The 23995-nt window shown below is 49.7% G+C and overlaps 1 protein-coding gene across 5 annotated transcripts; it reads right to left on the bottom strand.

The window, feature by feature from the left end:
• Positions 1-878: 878 nt before the first annotated feature.
• IPO13 (importin 13) lies at positions 879-22299 on the bottom strand. Of its 5 annotated transcripts, XM_079151771.1 has the most exons (21): positions 21469-22292; positions 19446-19520; positions 18784-18851; positions 12355-12495; positions 12103-12244; positions 11827-11993; positions 11502-11622; positions 11268-11415; positions 10662-10843; positions 10548-10574; positions 10216-10350; positions 9892-10035; positions 8497-8577; positions 7855-7992; positions 7594-7690; positions 4561-4613; positions 1964-2030; positions 1825-1883; positions 1599-1688; positions 1124-1305; positions 879-1047 (listed from the first exon to the last, which is right to left on the bottom strand). In XM_079151771.1, the coding sequence occupies exons 1-21, from the start codon at positions 21550-21552 to the stop codon at positions 951-953; spliced, it is 2298 nt and encodes a 765-aa protein (XP_079007897.1). In that variant the 5' UTR covers positions 21553-22292; the 3' UTR covers positions 879-950. The 5 variants fall into 5 exon arrangements, 4 of the variants coding, with proteins under 4 accessions (XP_079007897.1, XP_079007896.1, XP_079007898.1 ...); XM_079151770.1 differs by having other exon boundaries at positions 18784-19520; positions 21469-22295; XM_079151772.1 differs by lacking the exon at positions 19446-19520 and having other exon boundaries at positions 21469-22291.
• Between the last annotated feature and the right edge of the window lie 1696 nt (positions 22300-23995).

Below are 23995 nucleotides of genomic sequence, written 5' to 3'. Positions count from 1 at the left end.
GGAGGAAGGAGGGACTGTATAGAGGGAAAAGAGAGGTGGGAGGGGTGGGGGGAAGGAAAAAAATAATGGAATGAATCAAACATCATTACTCTATGTAAATATATGAATATGCAAATGGTATGCTGTTACTCCATGTACAAACTGAAACAACATGTATCCCATATGTTTACAATAAAAATGACTTTAAAAAAATAAATAAAAAATAAAAAAAAATAATAGAGCTAAAAAAAAAGAAAAAATGGCTGAGGATGTGGTTCAATGGTTAAGTGACCCTGGGTTCAAGCCCCACTACCAAAAACAAACAAACAAAACAGGAAAAAAAAAAAAAAAAAAAAAAAAACCCACAGAAAAAACAACCCCACCCCAGACCCCCATCCTGGAACTCAAAGCCTCACTCCACTTCTGCCCTCCCAAATGGACCCAGCCCAAGGCCCCAAATCCTGTACTAGGATGCCTCCTATTCCCATCAGAAAAGAAACTTTCTCCATGTGGCCTTCTTCCCTATTCTCCCAGCTTAGCACAGTAGCTCTGACTTGACCAGCCTTTGTTTAGGGCAGAGATAGGGGCCTAGAACTTGACATTAATGATTAAATAATTGTAATGCATGTGTGCAAATTGGGACTAACTTAATGGAAGCTGAGAGCTGCTGATACTACTGCAGCCACTCCACTCTTGCCACCGCCAGGACAATGGCAATATTCTGAATGGTTCCAACCTAGGCCGTTTGGCTACATCAGTCCCCTCTCCCACCCGGGAGCTTGAGGGTATCCCCACCACTCTTGACCAAGGCCTGGGTTCAAGCACCTTCTCATTCTCTCCCTGGCTTCCAGGCCCAGGCTTTCAGTTGGTGACAGTGGCAGCAGAAAGGAAGCAGAAGCAACAGTGAAGGTTCAGGTTTACTCTTTGGGAATAGGAAGGGGTGAAAAGGAGAATGTGGGTGGGGGCGCCCCTCAGTAGTCAGCTGTGTAATCTGTGCCATGTAGCCCCCGGCACAGCAGTGTGAACTCCTTCACCATCTCCTTCACCCGCCTCTTGTTCACTCGCTCGCTGAAGGAGGGAAGGGAGAACAGGTTAGCACCACCTACCAATACTGCCACCTCCTCCCTGCCCCAGCTCTGCTCACCGAAGGATCTGTTGGCTGAAGGTGTCCTTCTGTTCAGGACTGAGGCGGGCAGAAGGAAAACCAGGTGGTTGCAGTGCCTCCTTGATCCACAAGCTCAGGAGGCTGAAGCAGTGTTTGTTCAGGGCAAACAGGATATCAGCAAAGCAGTCCATGAGGCTGCGGGAAGCCTGGCCCCCAATGGCCTGAGAGAAAGGGCTTCTCAGTACTCCAGGACTCTGCCTCTTCTGCAGCCAGGAGACCTAACCATGCCCCAGGGTCTCTGGGACAGTTCTGCAGCCATACTGCCCAAGTGAGTGCTACTTTTTGAGAGACAGCTGATCCTTGCAGCAATCCTAACAACTTTTCAGTCATTTAATGGAAGAAGAACCAGAATCTAAGAGCTTAGGAAACCAAAGTCTTCAGCCTCCCAGAAAGCCAACTGCCTCACAGCGAAGGCCTCCCCAACCCCACCAAATCCCTACTTGCTCTGGCTCACCTCTAGTACTGCCACGAGCAGCATACGACCGTCCTCCTGTACCACCTTTCCCACAGATTCTACTTCCCCACACCGAGGCAGCAGCTCTGTCTGCAGAGGATGGAGAGGCCTGTCAGCCCTGGCTCCTTCCCACCTCTCCCTGAGGATGGCACCTACACACCATACCCCTACCCTCTGGAGTCCTGGGGCAGGGCAGGGTAGGGGGATCAGTCAGCGTGGGACTCACAAAGAAGCCACAGGAGGCCTTGACAGTAGGTGCCTCAGGGAACTTGAGGGCTAGCACAGCTGTGGGAGAGACAGCGGCAGATCAGATGGGGCCTAAGAATCCTCCCAGGGAAGCCCCAGGCCCACCTGGCCCCACTTACCACACTGGAACACAGCTTTGACATCCAATCGTTCACACAGGAACAAATCCGGCTTCCGTTTCAGAGCCTGCAGGAGGTGGAGCTGGTAAGCCCAGCCCCAGCCAACTCCAAGGACCATCCCCCCACTCACCTGCCACCCCAGTCCCTAACTTCACGCATCACAGGTAAAGGCTGCAACCCAGCCATCTCTGGGGGACCCAGATTACTCCATAGTTCAGTTGGTTAGGCGAGGAACAACCCAAGGGGTTCTGTGTACAGGTATGTGTACATGAATGTATAGGTGTACGCAAGAAAGGTTGGGGTTGGGGATCATAATGCAGAAAATTTGGATCACAAGTCACTCCCAGAGCGGAACACTTTTCCTCCCTGTTCCACCAGGGCCAGGCCTCCTGCAGGCTCCAGGTAGCCAACAGTTACTTTGCTTTGATTCACAAAGGAAATCAAGCCCCCCTGGGTTTAGGATCATGGTAGCAGGAAGAAGAGACGGCAGGCAGCTGGACATGGAGCCCCCACCCCAACAACCTCCCACTGTCTCGCCTACATTCCTCAGCCCCCTCCAGTTCCTGCTCAAGAAGAGGAAAAGAAGGACAGGAGGAGCCTTGGAATACCAGCCCCATCTTTCACCCAGGATACCCCGTGTCCAGGACCTTCTCAGCCATACCCACCCTAGGAGCCAGTGCTGCCATGGGGGGAGCAGATGGGTTGGAGGGGGCCGATGACCTGCCCCAGTTGGTACCAGGACATGATTGGCACATTCTCAGGTCACAAGAGACACTCAGCACAGCTCCAGCAGTCCTCAAACATGGCTGTTTTCCAGCAATGTCCCCAGCGCATATCATATAAGTCCCCACCCTCCAAACCTCACATACCTACTACCCAGTGTTCACTCATGTGCAAATACCCCCACATGCACCTCACTTGAAAGGCCCTACTCACACACCTCTATCATAACACCTTACACGCACACACTCTCCCATGTCTGCAACACACCCTCAGCACAATCACACACCCAAACACCCTGCATCCTAAACCATCCACACACCCACACTCTCAGGCTTCCCAGCCCTCCTGCATATGTACGCTCTCCCAATATAGCCACAAATACACATTCAAATGCCCTTCCCACCAAAGATACGCTCTTGTGGACACACACACACACACACACACACATGTGCATTCAGGTTCAGAACATCCTCCATCCTCACCCCTCCCACTCCCCCACTAGACTATAAGTTCCAGGGGAGCAAGAATCACGCCTGCATTTGCTCACTATTATATCCTCAGCACCTAGTAGAGTACCAAGCATGTATTATACACTCAATAAATACCTGTTGAATAATTGAGCAGAGACACACTTCATGACCCCAACTCACAGGACTCCCCACCCCACAGGAGCCCCTAACACACAGCACTCTGTATTGCACTAACTCTACACTCCCAAGCCACACTTGCTCAAAGCTGGACATACAACACCACAACACACACTTCTATCCTCCATTAAAAACACTCCTGCTGGGCACAGTGGTGCACACCTATAGTCCCAGCAGCTTGGGAGGCTGAGGCAGGAGGTCCTTCTGGGACCTGGGAGAAGCCCAACAGAAAGAGACGGCAAAGTGAAGTTCAAAGCCAACTTCAGGAACTTAGCAAGGCCCTAAGCAACTCAGTGAGACCCTGTCTCTAAATAAAATATAAAAAAGGGCTGGGGATGTGGCTCAGTAGTTAAGTGCACCTGGATTCAATCCCCGGTACCAAAAAAATCCTCAAAAAACAACAACAAAAAAAACCACATTCCTTCAGCCCAATACACACCCTCCACCACATACCCACACTCAACATCCATCAAGCCTAACACATCTACACAAAACATACCACACACATCGATGTACAACATGCATCAATGCACATGCCCACACTTCACATTTATCTCAATGCCCAAAATAATACACATACTACTTACAGGTGATTTGTGCTCTCTTCCCAAATCAAACTCAAAACATACAAAATAAGGTGCAACACACTTAAACACATACCAGACACAAATGCATCCTAATGTGGTCTCACAGTGGAGCCTGCACCCCGCCAACCCGCAGCAGCACAACCTCTCCAGCAGCCAGACTCAGGGCTCCAGTGCGCACATTTACCTTTAGCCCATTCCTCTGGAGCTGCTTCCAGCCTACCTCTCAGGAGCAGGCTGGGAGTGCAGAGGCAGGCAGTTCCCGGCAGGAGCACGGGAACAGTGAAGCCCAGGCCCTTCAACTCCAGCCCTATCCCTGAATGTCCTGGGCAAGCCAGTCACACAGGAACTGCTGGGCACAGTCACCACCACCCACTCCCTTCCCCACTCCCTCCAGGCAGGCCCAGTTCCCTCCCTTCGGGATCAGCCTCTCCCTGGTCTTTGAGCTAATTGAGGGAAAGGGGCACTAAAGGAGGATGTTGGGTTATCAACTTCCACGGAAACAGATGAAGAAACTCTATTCAACTGAACAGAAAAAAAAAATTTGTCAACAGAAAGCTAAAAATAGGCTTAAATTGAATATCAACATAAGAGAAAGAGAAAGAGAGAGAACAGAACGTGAATGAATAAAACTAAAACACACCTGTGCCAGGAGTTGCATAAATGAATCAACAATATCAGGATGATCCCTGGGCCCTAAAATATAATAAAGATGGAACTTAAGAAAAAATTATACAAACAGCAACTCAACCTCATATAGTTATGTGGGACTGAGAGCCTGCAGGGAGACAGCGTGGGGGCACATGAGCAGCAGGAAGCAAGATAAAGAAACAAAACATACAAAAACCATGAACTGGGAGAAGCCCAACAGAAAGAGACGGCAAAGTGAAGGACGGGCCTGCCCCAGCTCCCCTGAAGGGGCCTTCCACCTACTTCCCACTCCTCCTCAGGCCAGGCCGCCAAGTAATTCCTTGGTGCTCAAGCAATTCTGGACAACACATAACTGAAGAAATAGTCCCCACACTCTTACTGTGGCCTCCAACAGGCTGGGGTAGCCCAATGCTGCTTCTTGGCATATACCTTCCTATCATAGCCATGAAACAGGAGGGCAGGGCTGGTAGCGGGTCAGTCCTTGGCTCCTCCTTTTAAGGCCCAGCTGATGGCCCTAGAGAGTCCAGGGCATCAGGGCCTAAGAAAGTGCCCCCTTACTTCCATGGCTGGAGGGCTCTTGGTCTGGTCAAGAAGATTCCATCTGCTTTAAACTAGAGGATTACTGCTTGGATAGGGCAGTGCCCTGTGTGCTGTGGGGGCTGGCCAGGCAAGTCATTGGCCTAGGGCAGTAAATGGTGTCATAGAGCCAAAAATGAGAACCCCACCCTGGTGAGGTCCCTCCACATGGACACAGACTCAGCAGAGAGCCAAGCTCAGGGCTGAGGACCAGCTCCCGCAATCTGGACATGCCAAGAATGAGGGAAACCAGTCACTGTGTCACTCCATAGTGCAGTGGAAAGGCTGAGCCCTATGACTGGGATGACATAACAAGTACTGGGACCATCCTGCCCAGCAAGACAACAACCCCAACTAATATGTTGGTTGGACACCTCTGCCTCCAGTTCTGATCATTCCCACAGCAAGAACAAGGCATGCACCTGGAGCTCCTGCCTGGGCTTCTCCACTCTCAGGAGGATGCAGTGCAAAAACATCTGCCTGAAACACCATTAAGTAGCTGTGTGATCTTGCGCAAGCCACAAATGCTCAGTTTCCCCATCTGTAACAAAGATAATAATCTCTTTCTTACTTCCTTCTCTAGGATTCTAGGAATCACTAATAAAGGCCATTCCTCTCATCTCTGAACTCTGAGTTTCTCAAGTCCTCAAAAGTAAGTTCCAATGTGACCCCATGCTTGGTTCCACTGTAGAAAAGTGGGTTCAATGTTCAGCTCAGTTGCTCTGCTGGAGGTGAGCCAGACAGTGAGGAAGAAAGGTTCCAAGGGCAGGGAGCTTCACCCTCCTTTATTGAACAGTGTCTGAAGCCCACTCTATGCTGGCCTCATTCTGAATAATGGGGATGCAGGGAGAAGAGGCTCAATCTTGCCCTTGCAGGGCACAGTCTAGGAAGAGACGGACACAAAAGGTGGTTGTTGTGTTGGGTCGGTGCTGTATCAGCAGTGTGTCCACAATACGGTTTTGGCACAAAGTTGTAAGTACCCAATTCTGCCTCAGAGGCATCTTTCTGAGAACTGATGGCCCCCCTCCTGCCTAAGGCCTGACAAGTGAGTGTCCATCCAGTAAGTAGAGGGCACAGGGCATTCCAGTCAGAGGAGTTGGTAAGGAAATGGGACAAAATGAGGAAAAAGTCAGTGTGGATCCTGCAGCAGTTGTAAGGACACTAGCACATTAGAGTTACACAGAGCTTTGTCACATGGGTGGGAACAGGACAACAACCTGAGGGCAACAGGCAGCAAGGAAAGGGTTTCAAGCCAGGGTGGGAAAATGCTCAGATCTGTTTCATAGAGAGCCTTAAAAACTGCTGCATGCAGACTGGATTACAGAGAAGTGCAGATGGCAGGGGCCATGGAGGGAGAGGAGGAGAGATGAACAGATCCAGGACCACTGGGACCTATCCCAAAGAGGGTACAAGGAATGGGAGAGGTAGAGTTGAGGACAACTGCATTGGGTTTCTAGCTCAAGTTTCCCCCTAGTTTGGATCTATCCTACACCTCAGAGAAAGAGAGGCCAGGAGCATGGGACCAGACACTGAGGATATAAACAGAGAACACTCTAGACGCCAGCTGAGATCCCTTGGGGGGTTTAAACCTGGGACTACAAATCCAGGCAAGACTCACAAAACTGGCAGACCAGTGCTCTTTCTTTCCCAGGTTGGAAGCCTGGGTTAGATAGCTGGGGAAGGCTGGAGGCTGCTCTCATATCCTCAGAGGACACAAAGAGTGGGGGCTGGGACGAGTGCCAAAGGTAGTTGGCTTTGGGCCTACAAAGGACTAAACCTTTTTTTTTTTTTTTTTTTTTTTTTTTGCGGTACTGGGATCGAACTCAGGGCCTTGTGCTTGCGAGCCAAGCACTCTACCAGCTGAGCTCTCCCCAGCCCATGGACTAACCCTTGATGTGAGGAAAGGATCCACCAATCTGAGTACTTCATGTGCAAAACGCCCAAGCCAGGGCCCCAAAGGGAGTGACTAAACCTATAATAATTCTATCAAGTATGTGATATCTCCATTTCACAGATATGGAAATGAGGCTCAGCAAAGGTAAGTGACTTGCTCAAGGTCACACAACTAGTTGGTGGTGATGAGCTTAGAATCTAGTCTACCTGACTTCAAAGCCCATGCACTCCCTTCCCATTTCTCATTACATCCCAAAGGAAAGGAGCCAGCCTAGTGCCCCAAGTCCCTCAGAGCTTTGCCCCTACCTTCCCCCATATCCGGGCTGGCCCTGCACCCAGCAGGCCAGCAGAAGACATCATTCACCCTCTTATCCACTTAAACCTGAAGTGTCAACTATTTGTAAGGTGACAATTGTACTGTTTTCATCCCACAAGTATCCGAGTCCCATGTGCAACTCAGGGGACAGAGAACACAGTGGCCAGCTTTGGCTCCCCAGTCAGGGAAGCAGAGGCAGTGGCAGTGGCGACAGCAGCAGAGACCCTGCTCAGGACCTACCTTGCTGGAAGAGAGTGAGTGTGACGGAGGTGACGAGCAGGAAGAGGGCTTCAATTGGGGGAAAGTGGGCCGGCTCATGAGCAAATATGTGGACCAGCTGAAACAAAGCAGAGAACACTGGTCAGCTGAAGCAATTCTTAACAGGTCAGGTCACTATCCCTGAATGTGGTGGGGACCCCAGCCATGCAGCCAGCTGACCCATCCCAGATCTCTGGCTGAGATGACATCCAGAGCACTGGCTGCCCAAACCATAAGGCCCACCTGTCGAGTGAGGTCAAGAGCAGAGGCCTGGGGGATAGTGCTGTACATCCGGCCCAGCATCTCACACAGCTGTGGCACCATGGGGGCAAAGTCATCCAACAGTGTCTTAACAGACTTCTCAAAGATAGCGCACACCGCCTTGGGAAGAAAACACAGGGGCCCTGGTCAGCAGGTCGCCACTGGCTGAAACAGAGCGGAAGCTCTGCCCAGAAGGGGGCCTAAGAAAGCACCTTTACCTAGAAGCCTGGCCAAGCCCTGCAAACCAAGAAAGGTAAACAATCTGACCTTCACCCTGAAAGGCAGGGGCACAGGCTGAAGCTTTGCCACTTGACTCTTGCTACTTACATCTCCACCATTTCCTCTCAGGGCACAGCAACAGCAACAAAAGCCTGAACTGAGAAGGGACCAAAGGCAGGTGTCTGATGCTATAACAGATACCTGACTGTCACTCAGCCCTAATGTCACAGCCCTTTGTTGAACACTTCTTGTGATAATGGAGAGTTCTTAATATCTTCCCAAAATGATTCCTCGTCTCTGTAGGACATGATTTCCCCCTCTTATTTCCTCCAGATCACTGCCACCTCTGGCTCCACCTCTGAGAAAAGTCATCATGAGAGCAGAAAGCGAGGGTCAAGGGCTCACCTCCACCACCTGGGCATCATTCAACCACTTGCTCAGCACCTTCTGGATAAGCTGGAAGACCTGCTGCAGCACCACCACCACCTGAAGACACAGGGAGAAATGAGGTGCCCCCACCATCCCTGCCACCCACCCAGGGGGACCTAGGAGTAGGCAGAAGAGAGTTCAAACCATTACCCCCAACTGCACAAGAACCTGGTGCAGGGTACTCCTGGGGGAAGAAGTGGTTTGCTGACAACCCCCAACCCTGGGAATGAAAGAAGACTATTCTGAATTCTAGGGGTTATTTCAGAGGAAGCTTCAAACTGCAATGCAGGAACATCATGAGTACTTCATAAGATTATGACAATTCTGTAAACTTTTTTTTTTCTTTTTAAAATTACTCTCTATCCACTCTGCTTAATAAAACCAAGGCAATGGACTAGCCCCTGAAGGAGTGGAGACACTGTCTCACCCAAAGGGACATGGGATAGGGAGTCCCAAGGGATCTGGAGGTGTGGGTAGCTTATGGAGAAGTAGAAAGCAGATAAGGTCCTGAGAGGGGAGGGGAGACACATGATACTGCCACAGAAAAGGGGGCTCTGTGGGACATGGTGGCCTGGGTTTGGGTTAGAGCTACAAGAGCAATTGAAACTGGAGCCAGGATTTGAATGGAGGGGTCAGGATGCCTGTGGCTTCCTTTTCTCCAGTAGAAACCCTGAGGGGGTTCCAGGAACAATGACCAAAGCAGTCCCTCCTATTTGTACTGACCTTTACAGTATACAAACTACTTACTCAAAACCACACCTGCTACCCAACACAGTCCCATGAGATAAGCAAGTGAGATACTGAGTTTTGAGTGGGAAGTCGAGGCTTGCCCCAGGGGAAACTTGTTGTAAGGGTCACTCCAGCCCGCTGTGTCCAGGCTTATCTGCACTGCACTGTCCGTGGGGCAGTACTTATCACACTGCTTTGCAGCAATCTGTTTTTATGTATTTCCTCTAGACTGACAGAAACCTGAAGGCAAGAACTATCACCTGTGGAGCATGTAAGCATCCTCAGTACCGCAGGGGACAATGAATGCTAGGCAGAAGGACCCAGAATTGGGGATTGAAGGAAGACCCATAAGAACAGTTCTTGGGGGTTGAAGGATAGTTAGTGCCCCTCGGGGGCAAACAAACCTCAATGACATCACACCCTTTTGAACTGAAGACAAGGAAAACATCATTCACAGAGCTGAATATGATAATGACATTGCTACAGGGCAGGGGACAATGATAAGATCATTCTTGGGGTGAAAGGACCAACTATATAACCCCCATTGGGCCAGGGAAACAATGACAACATTACCCACAGAGGTGGGGAGTGACAATGACATTCCCATGGGGGAGGGGACAATGGCAAAGACAAGTCACCCACCGGGTTAGGTCCCTGTGGCACTGGCAGCTTCCGGACCTCAGGGCCTTCATGATCATCCTCGTGATGACTGACATCCAGTGTGGTGAAGAGGTTGGAGAGAAGCCCCAAGATGTGGACAATGGCCAGCTTGTTGGAGGGATTGGGCTATAAGGAGAAGTGAATCAAGTTCCAGATCGCCCAGCTCCAGCTTGGTCCCCAGATCCTGAGCGATCGCTCAGGCCCAGCCTCATGTGTCAGTTCTGATCCCACCCCTCAGCAGTCACAGCTCACATAAGAGGAAGCCCCAGAGTCCCAGTACTGCCCTGACCCCCAGAGCTCACTTACTATCTCCTCTGCCAGCTTCTCCAGTTGCTGAATATAGGGCGAGATGAGCGAGTGCAGGTTCTTAAGGATTTCCTCCACCTGCAGGGCTGATAGCAGGAAGCCCAGTGCCTGCATCAGCCACATACACTGGCTTGTCTGTGGGGCAGAAAACATGGACCATCCATTCTGACCACATCTGATTGTGAGTGGGAAGGAGAATGAGCCTCTTGGGGGTGGTTTCCAACAACAGAGAATAAGGTATAAGGGTAAGATAAGGTAGAAATGAGGATTTTTTGGGCTAAGGGGTTCCCACAAGACCCCAAGGAGACACCCTAGAAACTTCTGAGTCGCACCTTGTGGATCTGTTTCATTAGCACATCCTGGAGATAAAATAAACAGGAACATTGTATCAACACAGTGCAGTACACTCTGAAACCCAGCACCACCCAAGCACTGCCTCTTCCTACCTGGGAGACAGCTACGATATTGGCAGCATAGGGCGGCAAGTCATACTTGCATTCTCGGCAGATCTTCTTAAGGGTGGACACAGAAGAGACAGACAGCTCAGGATTGCCTAGGGCATGCAGTACAAGGGGCAGAACGCTGTTGATCATGACAGGGTGGTCAGCCAGCCATTCAGACAGAGCTCCTGTAAGAAAAAGGGACAGGGAAGGATCTCTGAGACAGGCCAGGTTGATTTTGTACCACGTCCCTTAAGGCAAGCTGAACTCCTGGCAGGGTCAGGTCAAAGCACCAGCAGAGGAGTGCTCATTCAGAGGAAAGAATGAGTAAATACACATATGCATGCTCAAATGTGAGCCTCACAGCTGAGGAGCAGGAAGGGATTACTCAACAGAAGCCCAACACTGCTGACCCACTGACAGTGAACTAGCCTCACTAAAATGCAGCTCAGTACGCTGTGGGAAGAGCCCCAAGACCTGTAAGGACAGTTGGCTGCAGTGTGTGGAGCCATGTGTCTCTCCCACTTTGGACAGGAAAGAGCAGGCTGGCCATGGCTAAGGATGGCTGCTGTGACTCTAGGAATGTGGTCACGGATGTATGCCAGGTCTCACCAATGGTGAACATGACAGTATCTGCCAGCTGTACGTTGCTGATGCTGATCCGTGGGATGAGACCAATGAGCCCGGGCACCACATCAGAATAGTTGACGTCGATGGTCTCCGCGATGGACTGGAAGCCATACAGCAGAGCCTCTGTGTGCTGGGGAAAGAGGGTGCCACTGGCTTGGCTGAGGAGGAGGGTGTGACAGGTCAGGGAGGGCTGAGGGAATCAGGCTTGGGAGGTACCTGCCAGGAGTAGGGCTCCTCTGAGCTGGTGAGCAAACGGCCCAGCTTGTCATAGAGGTTGCTGAGTAGCTCGGCCCCCAGCATCTCATAGACATACATGAGCGTGTCTGAGATGTCCACCCTGAGAAGCAGATGAAGGCCTTTTACACTGCCTGGATCCTGGCCCAGATCCAAGAGCCTACCCCAGGATCCCCAACCCCTGAAAAATGCCTAAAGAATAGAGAAAGGAGTCCCAGAATTCAGGAAGTCTGGCCTTGGGCCCCTTCCCTGATTGCCTTCATTATTTCAGGACTCCAGTTAGCTAGGGTTGGCCTGCTACCATCACCTGTATATTCGGAACTGCTCCTTCTCGTCTGAGGACCAGAATCCATATTCCTCATCAGAAGGGAACTGAGCTTTGTGCAAAAGCACATCCACCAGCTGGAAGTAGACTGGTCGGTACACCTGCTGGTACACAGCCTGCTTCTCTGCCTCAAAGGATAGAATGTCATCCTGAGAGAGTTAGGGAAGAGAGTTAGCCACTTTACCAGAAGCCATAGAAGCCCAAGGATCCACCTTCTTCCATGATGTCCTAGACCTACTGGTGGTCACACAGACATACCTGCAGTGTATACCAGAAGGTGAGAGTTAGGGAGCTAGTAGTCTCATTGACAGGATAGTGGCCAGGGATGCCTGTGCAGAACATGATCATGTTGACAAGTGCCAGGAAGCTCTGCCAGTGCTCTACTTGATCCAGCAAGGCCCTACAGAGGAGGAGATATAGTAAGATCATTTCACCTCCCCAAGGGGGTTCCACAATCCCACTGCTTAAAAGGCTCTGCTATCCTACCACCAGTTGCCCCTGACTCCCTACCGGGAGTGGTTCTCGCCCAGGGCCACAGCGATGCGACAGATGCCATGGGAAGTTTCCATGTCCCCATTTTGCACTGCTTGTCGCAGTTGTTCCTGCAGTCCCAGCACCAGTGGGATGAGTTTCAGAAGTGTGTTCACGTACCTAGAGGCATAAGGTGAGGAGACCCATCAGAGCTGTCTGCTCAATCCCCACCAAGCTTTGAGAGAAAGGCACAATATCCCTGTCTTCCATCAAAGCCCCCTCCTCTCAAATCCTAAGCAAAAAAAAGGTTGTGGTCTAGGGCTGGGGATATAGCTCAGTTGGTAGAGTGCTTGCCTCATAAGCACAAGGCGGTGGGTTCTAATCCTCAGCACCACAAAAAAAAAAAAAAAAAAAAAGAGGTCATGGTCTACATGATAGCTTTGATGCTGTCCATCTTGGGACAAACTTTAGGTCCCAAGAGAACTCTGGGAAGTATGAAATGGTCGGTGTTACCAGTTAAGTTGTATCCTCCAGGTGACTAAAAGTTGATGCTGGAATGGGTTAAAACTTTTGAGGTTGGGATGAGGTGAATGTATTTTGTATGTCAGAGTGACATGAATTTTGGGGACCAGAAGGAAAACTATTATGGGTTGAAGTGTGCCCCCAAAATGATACACTGAAACCCTAACTCTCAATACCCCAAATGTGTCCTTATTTGGAAAAAGGCTCAATACAAACAAGGTCATACTGGAGCAGGGTGGGCTCTGAATCCAATGCAATTGATGTCCTTATAAGAAGACAGGTGAAGGGCTGGGGTTATGGCTCAGTGGTAGAGCACTTGCCTGGCATGTGTGAGGCACTGGGTTCAATTCTCAGCACCACATGTAAATAAATAGATAAAATAAAGGTCCATTGACACTAAAAAAATATTTTAAAAAAAGAAGACAAGTGAAGACAGAGATATGCAGGGAGAATGCCCAGTGGGGATGAAGGTAAGCCTGGAGTTACACAGCTGTGAGCCAAGGAAGATAGAAGATTGCTGGCAAGCCACCAGGAGTCAGGGAGAGGCAGGGAAGAAGTCTCCTGCACTTTTCAGAGAGAGCACAGCCCTGCTGACACCTTAATGTCAGGCTTCTAGTTTCCACAATTATGAGATAATAAATTTTTGTTGTTTAAAGCCACGCAGTTTGAAGTAGTTTGTTACGGCAGCCCTATGAAACTAATACAGTCATTGTTAGGAAAGAATGACAAGGTGGGAGTGTCAAGACTCCTATTAAAGAAGACTTTAGAAGGCAGCAAAGCTCATGAGAGCATCAATCCCACCCTCGCCTAGCAAACCCCAATTCCTGTGTAGTCTGGTGGTGTAGGAAGAGGGAGATGTAGATGATGAATTCAGAGAGAGCTAAGAGGCAAAATGGACATGACTTGAAGAGAGACTGGATACAAAGATTGGGAAGTCAAGGGCAACTCTCCAAAATGAAGAGGGTGAAGACACTTACTAAGATCTGGAAGGGAGGGTAGAGAGGAACAGTACCACTTTTAATGAGAGGTGGAAAAGTGCTAAGTTCAGAATCAGGCATGATATGCAAGCAGAGGCATTTAGAAAGAACAGGATGTAAAACCCTGAAGCCCAGCAGAGAGGTTAGAGCAAGAGACAAAGATTCGAGTCATCAGCTAACAGGTAACTGAAGGTCTGGGAGTAGATAAGAACTGTCCAGGGAGAAAAAGTTTTGAATGAGAGAAAAGAAGGTGGTCCAGGTCAGGGGCCTGAAGCAAGATGATCCCTAAAGGAGGAGTAGAGGAAGCTTAGTACCACAAAGGAGACTGAGAGAAGGCTAGCCTGATCCCAATCTGTGGGAACCAGATTAAGTAGAGGAAGTCATACTCTTAGGGGAGATCAGATGCTTGGAACCCCCACAGCATACTGCAGCAATCTATGAAGGGAAGGAGGACTGAGGATCCAGAAGAATTTCTGTCTGGACTTGCTCCAAGCAGGTTGTGAGGCAGTAGGCTCACAACCTTAGTGGGAAGATCAGAAGGACAAAAAGATGCAACCAGCCCAGGGATGTTGGCTTCCTTCTTCACATCCCCATTCTGGCAGGAAAGGCCATCCATACCAGGACACCCTGGTTCAGAGACAGCCCCAGAGGGTGCCACCGGGAGACAGCTGGGATAGCTTGTCTCATGCCCCTGACACAGGCTGCACCACCAGACAATGGGCACCTTCAGGCCAGACTCTGGCACAAAGAACAGGGGTAGGGACAGAGCTAAGACCCACAAGCTCCCCAGAAGCTGAACTGGGGATAAGAAGTAGTGCCTATAGCATCTCCACTGTATTCCAAGACCCCCTTCACCTGCCAAAGTTCATACAGATAGTAGGTACTCAGTGAGGATTCTTAATTTGTCTCACCTGAGCTTCATGGTAGGCTAAGTCAAGGACAACATAGCTAAGAAATGCTCAGAGTATTATTCAAGGTCAAACAGCAACTTAGAGACAGATTCCAGGTTGAGACAACCCTTGAAACTGCTATAGGTCTGCTTCCCTTTCAGAGTTCAAACAAAAATTTCTCAGTCCTTATCTCCAGTTCTAATTGAAGGGAGCCCCCAACATTCTGTCTAATTCACCTTTCCTCTTCTTCCCAGTCCCCAATGAAAAGCGATTACAGGATTAAAAGCATATTTTATGGAAAAAATACATTTCAAAGTCGAGAACCAGGAAGCAGCAGCAGCTATGGAAGAGCAGAAAAAGGACTACTTGTATGCAAGCTCAGCCAGGGGAAAGGTTGATGTCAGAGCACCTGGGGAAGGCAGCACTTGGATGACCCAGGAATCAAAGCCACTGAAGGTGACTTTCTTAAGCCAAAAATAGGAAACTAGACTGTACAGAGCTAGCCCCAAGCTGACTCTGGTCTGGATATAGCCCACCCAGGGGGAAAACTCCTGCATAGATTTCCTGTCACCTGAGCACAATGCCTGTGACCTGTGAATGGACAGAATAAGCCTAAGGCCCCAGAAGTTTCTAGGTTTGATGAAGGAAGACTGGGAGGATGACTTTAGAACCACAGCTAAGACTGGGTTCAAAGGACCTGGTGCTGTTGGTCAGCTCCAGCAGCTGGGGCAGGGCTGCTGGGGACTCCTTGGCTGCTGCTCACACTGAGCTCAGCCCAGACCTGCAATCAGAGCTCTGGGAGAAGAGCTGAGAAAATGGGAAGAGTTGCTAAGCAACCAAGGGGCTGCAGCCAATGGGTACCCAGGAGGCTGTGGGTTCCTTCACTGGCTCCTTGCTCGCTCATTCGTTCAGAAGAGAAGGGGCATCAATTACCTGTCGAAGTCCTTGAAACAGGCAGGGTGGGTAAACTTGGGTGTATCCAAAGACACCCTACATCACCCTGGTACTTGTGCTAATCAATTTCTTTTAGCCACCAATTATCTTAGCCCACTAAGCACTTGAACTGGGACTCGGTATTCACCTTATGAGCGAAAACTGAGAAGCCAGGCGACAAGTATCATACTAACTGCCAATGCAATAACAATACCAAATACTAGCAACTGTCATTTAGGGAGTACACAGGAATCATGCTAAAACTTTACAGACATTTCTTATTTAATCTTCATAACAAAAGGTTCACCCTGCTCCCCAGTACTAGAGATTAAACCCAGGGGTGCTGTACCACTAAGCTACATCCCCAACCCTTTTTATTTTTTATTTTGAGACAGATCTTGCTAAATTGCCCAGGCTGGTTTCAAACTTGCAATCCTCCTGCCTTAGTCTCTCAAATTGCTGGGATTACAGGTATGCACCACTGTGCCCAGCCCAAAGCAGTTTTCTTCTTCTTCTTCTTCTTTTTTTTTTTTTTTTTCCTTAAAACCAACCCTAAGCCAGGTGCAGTGGCACATATCTATAATCCCAGCAGCTCAGGAAGCTGATGCAGGAGGATTGCAAGTTCAAAGCCAGCCTCAGTAAGTTGCTTAGTAAGGCCCTAAGCAACTTAGTGAGACCCTGTCTCATAATAAAAAATAAAAAAGCTGGGGATGTGGTTCAGTGGTGAAGCTTCCCTGGGTTCAATCCTGGATACAAAAAAAACCAAAAAGTGTTTTGTAAATAAAACTCATGTTTTTTTTAATTTAAAGTTTTAAAAATCAGTGGTTAAGCACATTATCTACATGTATGCATGCTTTAGCCACTGATCAACTAGACTCATTGTCTACTGCAAAATTCAGTTTCTACTTCTTATACCCAATTCTAATAGTAAACAGCTTAGTTGGGTGTGGTGGTGCATGCCTGTAATCCTGGCTACGCAGGACAAGTTCAAAGCCAGGCTTAGCAACTTAGCAAGACCCTAAACTACTTGGTGAAATCTTGTCTCAAAATAATAAAATAAAAAGGGCTGTGGATGTGACTCAGCAGTTCAGCAACCCTGGGTTCAATCCCCAGTACCATGAACAACTTCAATCAACTTAACAGTATGTGTGTTTAACATTATGTGCATTTCTCTTTTTTTAAAAAAATAAGGTTACCATTAAATTTATCACATATGGTACAAGAACCAAACACAAGTATACACAACCACACATTCTGTCCCCAATTTAAAACATGTGACATATCAATGACCTATATGTACAAATAGGTGTTACTGACTCCCCCACCCCCTTACAGAGGGGCCCATGAAAGTATTCCAATTACTCAGGGAATTAAAGTAGTCTTTATCAGGTGCCAACCCTCTTCACATTATCCTATAAACCTTTACAACAGCTCTGGCAGTTTGATATGATCACCTTAATTTTTTACTGATAAGGAAACTTGGGTTATTCCTGCAGGCAGTCTCTTTCAGTAGTTCTCCCCTAACCCTATCTTTGAAAGGTCAAGTGTCAGGTCTCCAGTCTTGCCCTTTCCAATCCAACTTATTCCAAAAAACTGCTTTAAATCCTTTACTAACTTTACATCATCCTCTGGATGAAGATCACACTCTTAAGTTTGGCTTACAAGGTCCTGCATGATTCGGGCCTGGATCTCCTACAACTAATGGCCCCTAAACCTTGCTATCTAATCATACCAATGATTTACAAATCACCACTTGATGTACTCTCACACCTTTCTCATCCATTGGCCCTTGCATCTGTCTGGACTATCCTTCCCATATCCATTACTTCCATCTGGCTAACTCTTACAAGCCTTCCAAACATAGCTTGGAAGTCTTTCACAACCTTCAGACTACATTAAATGCTGCGATGCTGCCTCTGGGTTCCTAGAGCCCCCTGTTTTCTCCTTCGGTTTTCATCACACTAATGGTACATGCTCATTTGTGTGTCTACCAGATTGTGAGCTCCTGACAAGCATAAGTTGAAGCATTCATCTATGTGCTCCCAGATGCTCAGTACAGGACCCAACGCAGCAAACATTTGCCAAACACTTCACTACATTCACCTTCTTCCAGGTCCTTGAATTCATTACTGGGCTGCCCACCACAAGTCTTTGAACCTGCTGTGGTTTCTGAAGCTGGGAACATTCCTTCTCCTCACCCAATCTCCTATACCTCCACCCTTCCCTATCAGATAACTGTTTCTTTTCATTCATTCAAAAATTGAATGTTACCATGTGCCAGGCACAATAAGACAAAGTAAAATGACAGTACTTGTCTTCACAAAGCTGAGTGACAAATGGGGAGATGTGTGCTGATTTATAATGAGATCAGGTTATAGGATAAGAAGGGAAAATACTAAGAGTCCATAAATAATATAACAGAAAACCAAGTTTAGTCTTAAAAATCATGGGGGACTTCCCATTGGAAGTGAAATTTGAGGCAGAGGTGGTAGGTCAAGTACATGATCAAAGACTGGAAGAAACATGGGACATTCAGAAAACTGAAAAGACCAGGTAAGAGGATAGTAGAAAGCAAGGAGAATGGCATGAGAGGAGGCTGGTGTTATCACACTGTGCAACATATTAAGGACTGTGAGCCTCAAGGAAGATTGTGAACTTTATCCTAAGAGCAGAGAGAAGCCTCCGAAGTGTTCAGATCAGAAAGAAAAGATTAGATCCTCATTTTCAAAAGATGACTCTGGCTGATGGGACAATAAAGGGTACAAGAGTAAAAACCAGGGGTTTGGTGAGAAAACTATTGAAATCCTGGGGCAGAGAGATGATGACAGCTTGGACTAGGGTGGTAGCAGTGGAAATGAAAAAGAAAAGGTCTTCAAAATTGTCAGGAGCAGAACAGCCAGGACTTGGTGACTAGTTGAGAGAAAGAGAATGGACAAATATTTTAACTGAATAATGTGTTGGATGATTGTGTGTATGTCTGCTTGGCCCTCTAAATCATGAGGACAGGGAGCATGTCTTATTTGGTTTCTTATAATACCTCTAGCATAGGACCAAGCATGCACTCCACTAATGTTTACTGAACAGATGGATGAATATGTGGCTGGCAAGCAGGCTTTCCCTCTCTGGGCAAGTGGGGACCAGCTCACCTCTGGGCATCAGGCTGCGAGATGGCATTGACGATTGCCTCCACACTGCTGTCAAAGAGCTCCGAGTCCTGCAGAGCAGCAAAGGCAGCCTGAATAAGTGCCTCACAGTCCTGCAGTGGCACTTCCAGCTGTACCCAGCTGGAGAAGCACTTGAGCACCTTCTGACGCACACAGCTGGGTGAGCTGGGTTGCTGTAGCAGCTGCTCCAGCAATGGGAAGACAGCCCCGCACTCCACTGCCAGGCTGGCCCGCACCAGGCCTTTGCGGTATTGGGGCAGGCGACTGGTCTGGAACTCCTCAGGCAGCACTGTCAGCAGCTCTAGCAGGGCCAGGCAGCGGCCCTGGCCATCCACTGGTGAGTCCTCAGCCTGGAAAAGTCTTACCATATCTGCCACAGCACATGGCCAAGCATCAGGCATCATGCTGAGAGCCAGTGAGGCTAGCGCCACGCACAACCGAGTCAGCACAATCTTGGAGCCACTGGCAAAGCGGGTGATCTGGGTGAAGAGCTGTGCCTTTAGGCTTTCATACTGATCAGTGGGGATATCACTCCAATAGCGAGAGATCTTGATGTGTAGGGCACTGGCCCCAAAGTACTGGATCTCAGGCACCTTGTCGGGCTGCAGTAGCTGCCAGCTGAAGTGCCAGGCCTGTGGGGATACCTGGGCCTGCATCAGCCACTTCTGAGCCAGGTTCTTGTTCTCAATGTTGGGATCGTAGTAGAGCTGGTGCAGCGCCTGCAGGACAGCACAGGACTGAGCAGATGCTGGCCACTCTGGATCCTGCCAGAGCCCAGAACAGAGGGTGTGACTTGTTCCTGCAAGACTGCTCCCTCTCCCTGACTGGGTGTTGAGCAGAAAGGGTGGCTCAGGGCTTTGCAATGTTTTCTGGACCCAGGGTCCTGCAGATATCTTGACAGCCTGAATCTTGCCCATGTTCTACATATCCTCTTCTTATTAGCAAAACGGTATGGGTTCAGAGAGGGAATCTCCAAGGAAAGCAGAAAGAGGAGGCTGAGCTCCCCAAGGGAAGGCACTCAAGGGCAAGGCCCAGGTGGGTGGAATGGTTCCATAGGGATGAAGCTAAGCCTGAGATGAACATGGAATAGCCTGAGGGGCCCTGACCCTCCTAGGCACAGCTGCTCCCATCAACGCCAACAGCTTCATTCTTTCCCCAGGATCATCCCTAGATCACTCTAGATGCTGGCACCAAAGCTAATATGAAATCTAAGCAGGACTAACACTCATGCCAGGCAGCACTGGGACAGAGACATATTAGAAGGGAGGGTGAAAACATCCCTCAGACAGCTCAAGTGCAGTTTCAACAAGCTGATCCAGAGAAACCTTTGGCATCACTGCAGCCCTGGCAAACGCCTAGCCTGAAGCTGTCAGCTAGCAGAATCCCCAGGGCTCCAATTGCAATGGGATTTCATGCAATAAGAAAACACTGGCTTGTCTCCCTGGTAGTATATGAAACAGGGCACCACCATGCCAACACTGTCCGGCCCCAAGAGGTGGGAGAGTGAGACCAAGAGACCTGTTGGCTCCTAAACAGGCTTCATTCAACTAGGCTTAACCCTATCTATAACCCTGACAGATAGTTATGGCCACTGTCCCTTGTTTGGCCCCTCTTGGTATGCTTCAGGGATACCAAGAGGCATAAAACTGAAGCAGAAGGGATGCACTCTCAACATCTGTTATGGCACACAGAGCTCAAGAATAACAAGTGAGGGGCAGGTGTTGTGGCTCAGTGGTACAGTGCTTGCCTAGCACGTGTGAGGCACTGGGTTCAAACGTCAGCACTGCGTATAAATAAATAAAATAAAGGTCCATCGACAACCAAAAAAAGAAGAAGAGGAAGAATAACAAGTGAACATCTGCAACTATTCCCTGCTTTCCAGCAAGGTAGCCCCGTATCCCCTTATATCCCAAGGGGCGTGCATTCCTCCATTCCAGGCTGCTGAGAGCAGAACACAGAATAGACCCAAAGAATCAGTTCAGAAAAGATGTGCTGGGCAGTGGGATAGCCTGGGAGGGGTATGGCAGGAAGCTATATAGGCAAGTGAGCAAGGAAAGGCCCTGTAAGGTTGCCAGCAGGGCCAGGACCCTTGGGCCCAGCACAACACTAGAAAGCCAGGCCCATTCCCGCCTTCCTAGGACTGGTTTGGCTTCCATCCAATCAAGGAAGGACCCTTCTCAAAAAAAAAAAAAAGTGAAAACATAACCCAGATTGTTTTAGTGCCAGATATTTTCTGAGCCCTTGGCTGAATAAAGTCAGGATGAGGATGATTTGGCATCAGAATGGTTCCTGGGGGTGGGGGTGGGGGGTATGTTACTGAACTGCAGGTCTCCTGGGTTGCTGGTTTCCTATGGCACCCTCATGCATTTCCCATGGAGCTGGACAACAACCAGTCTGGCTGGAAGTCCAAGTCATCAGTACCCTGAAGGGAACAGCCCAATACCCAAGAGTATCTGTCCATAGGGGATCTGTGTCTAAGGAAAGCCAAAAATAGCCCATTAGATACTGCAACACTGCTGTCCTGCCTGCCCAGAGAGACAGCAAATGCCAGGTGCTCTGGGGGCACTATCCCAGCGGGCACCCAGCCCAGGCCTGAGCTCTGGCATTAGTGTCAGTCCCCAGAACTTCTGCTCTGTCACTGGGGTTCCCACCCCAGAGCCCTCATACCTTCTCCACGTTCTCCACAGTGAAGTCCAAGGCTGGTGCTGCTCCAGCCCCTGCAGCCCCCGGCTGCTCCTCCCGCCGCTCCATCTTTGCTCCCTCCCTGGCAGGGAGGTGGACCCTGATCTGTTTCCTGCCCCAGCCCCTTGGCTGCTGGCCCCCTGCTAGACCCCGGTTTGGGCGCCCAGGGGCTGGTGGGGTAAGGGGGTGCCCAGGGAGGGCATGGCTGCCAAGGCCTCCCCACCTCGTTTGGGGGTGGGGAGCTTGCCAGAAACCAAAGAGGGTGCTCTTAGGAGAAGACCCACTAAGGGGGACTCCGAGGAGGGAGGCGTCAGTGAGGTGCTCCCAGGCGCTGGTCCTAGTGATAGGTCACGGTTCTGTCCCTAGAATCTATGAGGAGGAAGTCATTGGGGAGGGAGGCCTATGGGGGAAACCGAGTCCCTGACCCGTGAGGAGTCACAGGGTCTACGGCCTGTGTCGACAACACGCTCGTCTGGGTGAGCGCTTGGGTGCTATGAGGAGGTCACGGGGCTGGGGGGTCACGGGGAAGAAAGCCCTTCGCGGGTTACGGAGGCGTCCAAAGAAGCGCGGGGGTGCAGATTCGCGAGTCTGGGGCGAAGAGTCCGTGAAGTTGAGGGGCTGTGGCAGGTCCCCTCCGTTCGGCCTGGCCCGCGCTCTGCTCACAGCTCAGCTCCGGCCCCGCTACCGCCGCTGCCTCCGCCCCAGTGACTGACAGACGAGCCGGCCCGGCCGGGACGGGGCGGGGACCTCAGCAAGGCGCGGGCTGCCCCGAGCGCCTGTCACCGACTCCGCTAACTCAGGCCCCCACCCGCGCCTGTCCTGGCCCGGCACGTCCCGGCGCAGCCCGGCACGGCCCAGCGGAACTACACGGAAACTCATTCCGGGTCCTAGGCCCTGTCCTCGCGCCAGCTCGCGCGCCCCCGAGCAGGCGAAGGAGCCGTGCGCCGCCCGAGGCCCCGGCCAGACCAAGGCCCCACCGCTGCGCACCCTGGGAAGTGTAGTCCTCCCTGAGCTTAGCCGGAAGACGGCTTCTGGCGGAGTGGCTGGCGGGAACACGTGGATTAGGGACCGGCGGAACTCAGCCTGTCCCAGGCCTACCCCGGCTGACAGGCACTCCTAGGCACACCGACGGTGGGCGCTGAGAAGCAACTCCTCGAGAGGATGTGACTCAAGGGGCCTGTGGGTGAATATGGGAGCCGGGCTGGAGAATGGAGGGGAGGGGACCAGTTCATTTAGATGCTTTCCCGCCGGCACAACGTCGGAACCAGGGAAGGAGCCGTTTTTTGAGGAAGCCAACAGTAACACCCAGAGAAGTTAAGAGCAGGGGCTTGGTCAACTTCTGGAATAAAAATAAGGGTGGTTTTCGGAACCATTCAATAAGCAACCAGGAAATCACATACCATGGACAGTGCTCGGAGGAATTTCATAAGTTTTCTTTATGTATACGACAAATAAGAGTAGCACATATTTGAGTGCTGGGGCAGTATTTTGCATATATTAGGTTCAGTTTTCTCAACAACTCAGAGATAGATCTCAGAAATCTCTGCCTTTCACCCCTGCAGTTATCCTTTTATTAACTTCTGCCAGCTATTCCAACAAGGATGAAAAAAATACTAATTAAAAACTAAAGGACTTCTACATATGAGTTCAGATGGCAGAAGCTGGCATTTGAATAATGCTGAGACCTGAGAAGTCAATGAACACTTCTCTGAGAAGGAGAAATTTGATCTGAACCTGAATAATGAGAGCCTGGGGAAGAAGGGGGATCACTTAGCAGGCAAGCAAATTCTAGTGGGATTCTCCTCACTCAGCAAATCTTTATCAAGAAAGTGCTCAACGAACATTCGTTATTTGTGATCCGTTTAAGGGGATCTATGTGGGGTGAGGAAGAGGGAGGGAACAATTAACAGATGAGATTTGAAAAACAAATTGGGAACAATATACTCTTGTAGGAGTTTGTATATTATCCTAAGTGCAATATAAAGCCATGATGAGGTTTCAAGTGGGCAGTAATGATTACATTTGCATTTTAGAAAAATATCTGTAGCATTGAAGGAGGAAGGGGTAGAGGTAGGAAACATTTGGAAAGAGGAAACAGGAAGCCAAAATAGAGTGACTGATTCCAGGCCTGGACATAGGGTGTGAAATACCCTGGGCCTGGTGTGGACTGGAAGTTTCGCTAGTGGAAGATGGGTGAGGGGGAGTTAAGAGCACAAATTCTGGACTAAGACGTGAGTTCAAAAGTGCCTTATGCCTTTTTCTAGTCATGAGACTTTGGCTTCTTTTGAAACAGATTTTTCCAGCGAAGGACAAACTGAAATAGTACTTAAGTAGGACTTGGCCCGGAGGCTGCAACTTGGTTGGTGTGAGTGTTCTTTCTACTTCCAATCCAGAGTTTCTTGTCTTCACCTCAGGGGTTCCCCTGACAGAGGAAGAAGCCACTCACCAACAATAGTTCCTGAATATGCTTCACAAACCCCTGGGGGACAGATGGATTGAAGTTGGCCATGGG

The sequence above is a fragment of the Sciurus vulgaris genome, assembly GCF_902686455.1.
Source record: "Sciurus vulgaris genome assembly, chromosome: 1".
NCBI lineage: Eukaryota > Metazoa > Chordata > Mammalia > Rodentia > Sciuridae > Sciurus > Sciurus vulgaris.
Note: the sequence above shows the minus strand (reverse complement) of the source record. Positions and strands in the feature narration are given on the sequence as shown.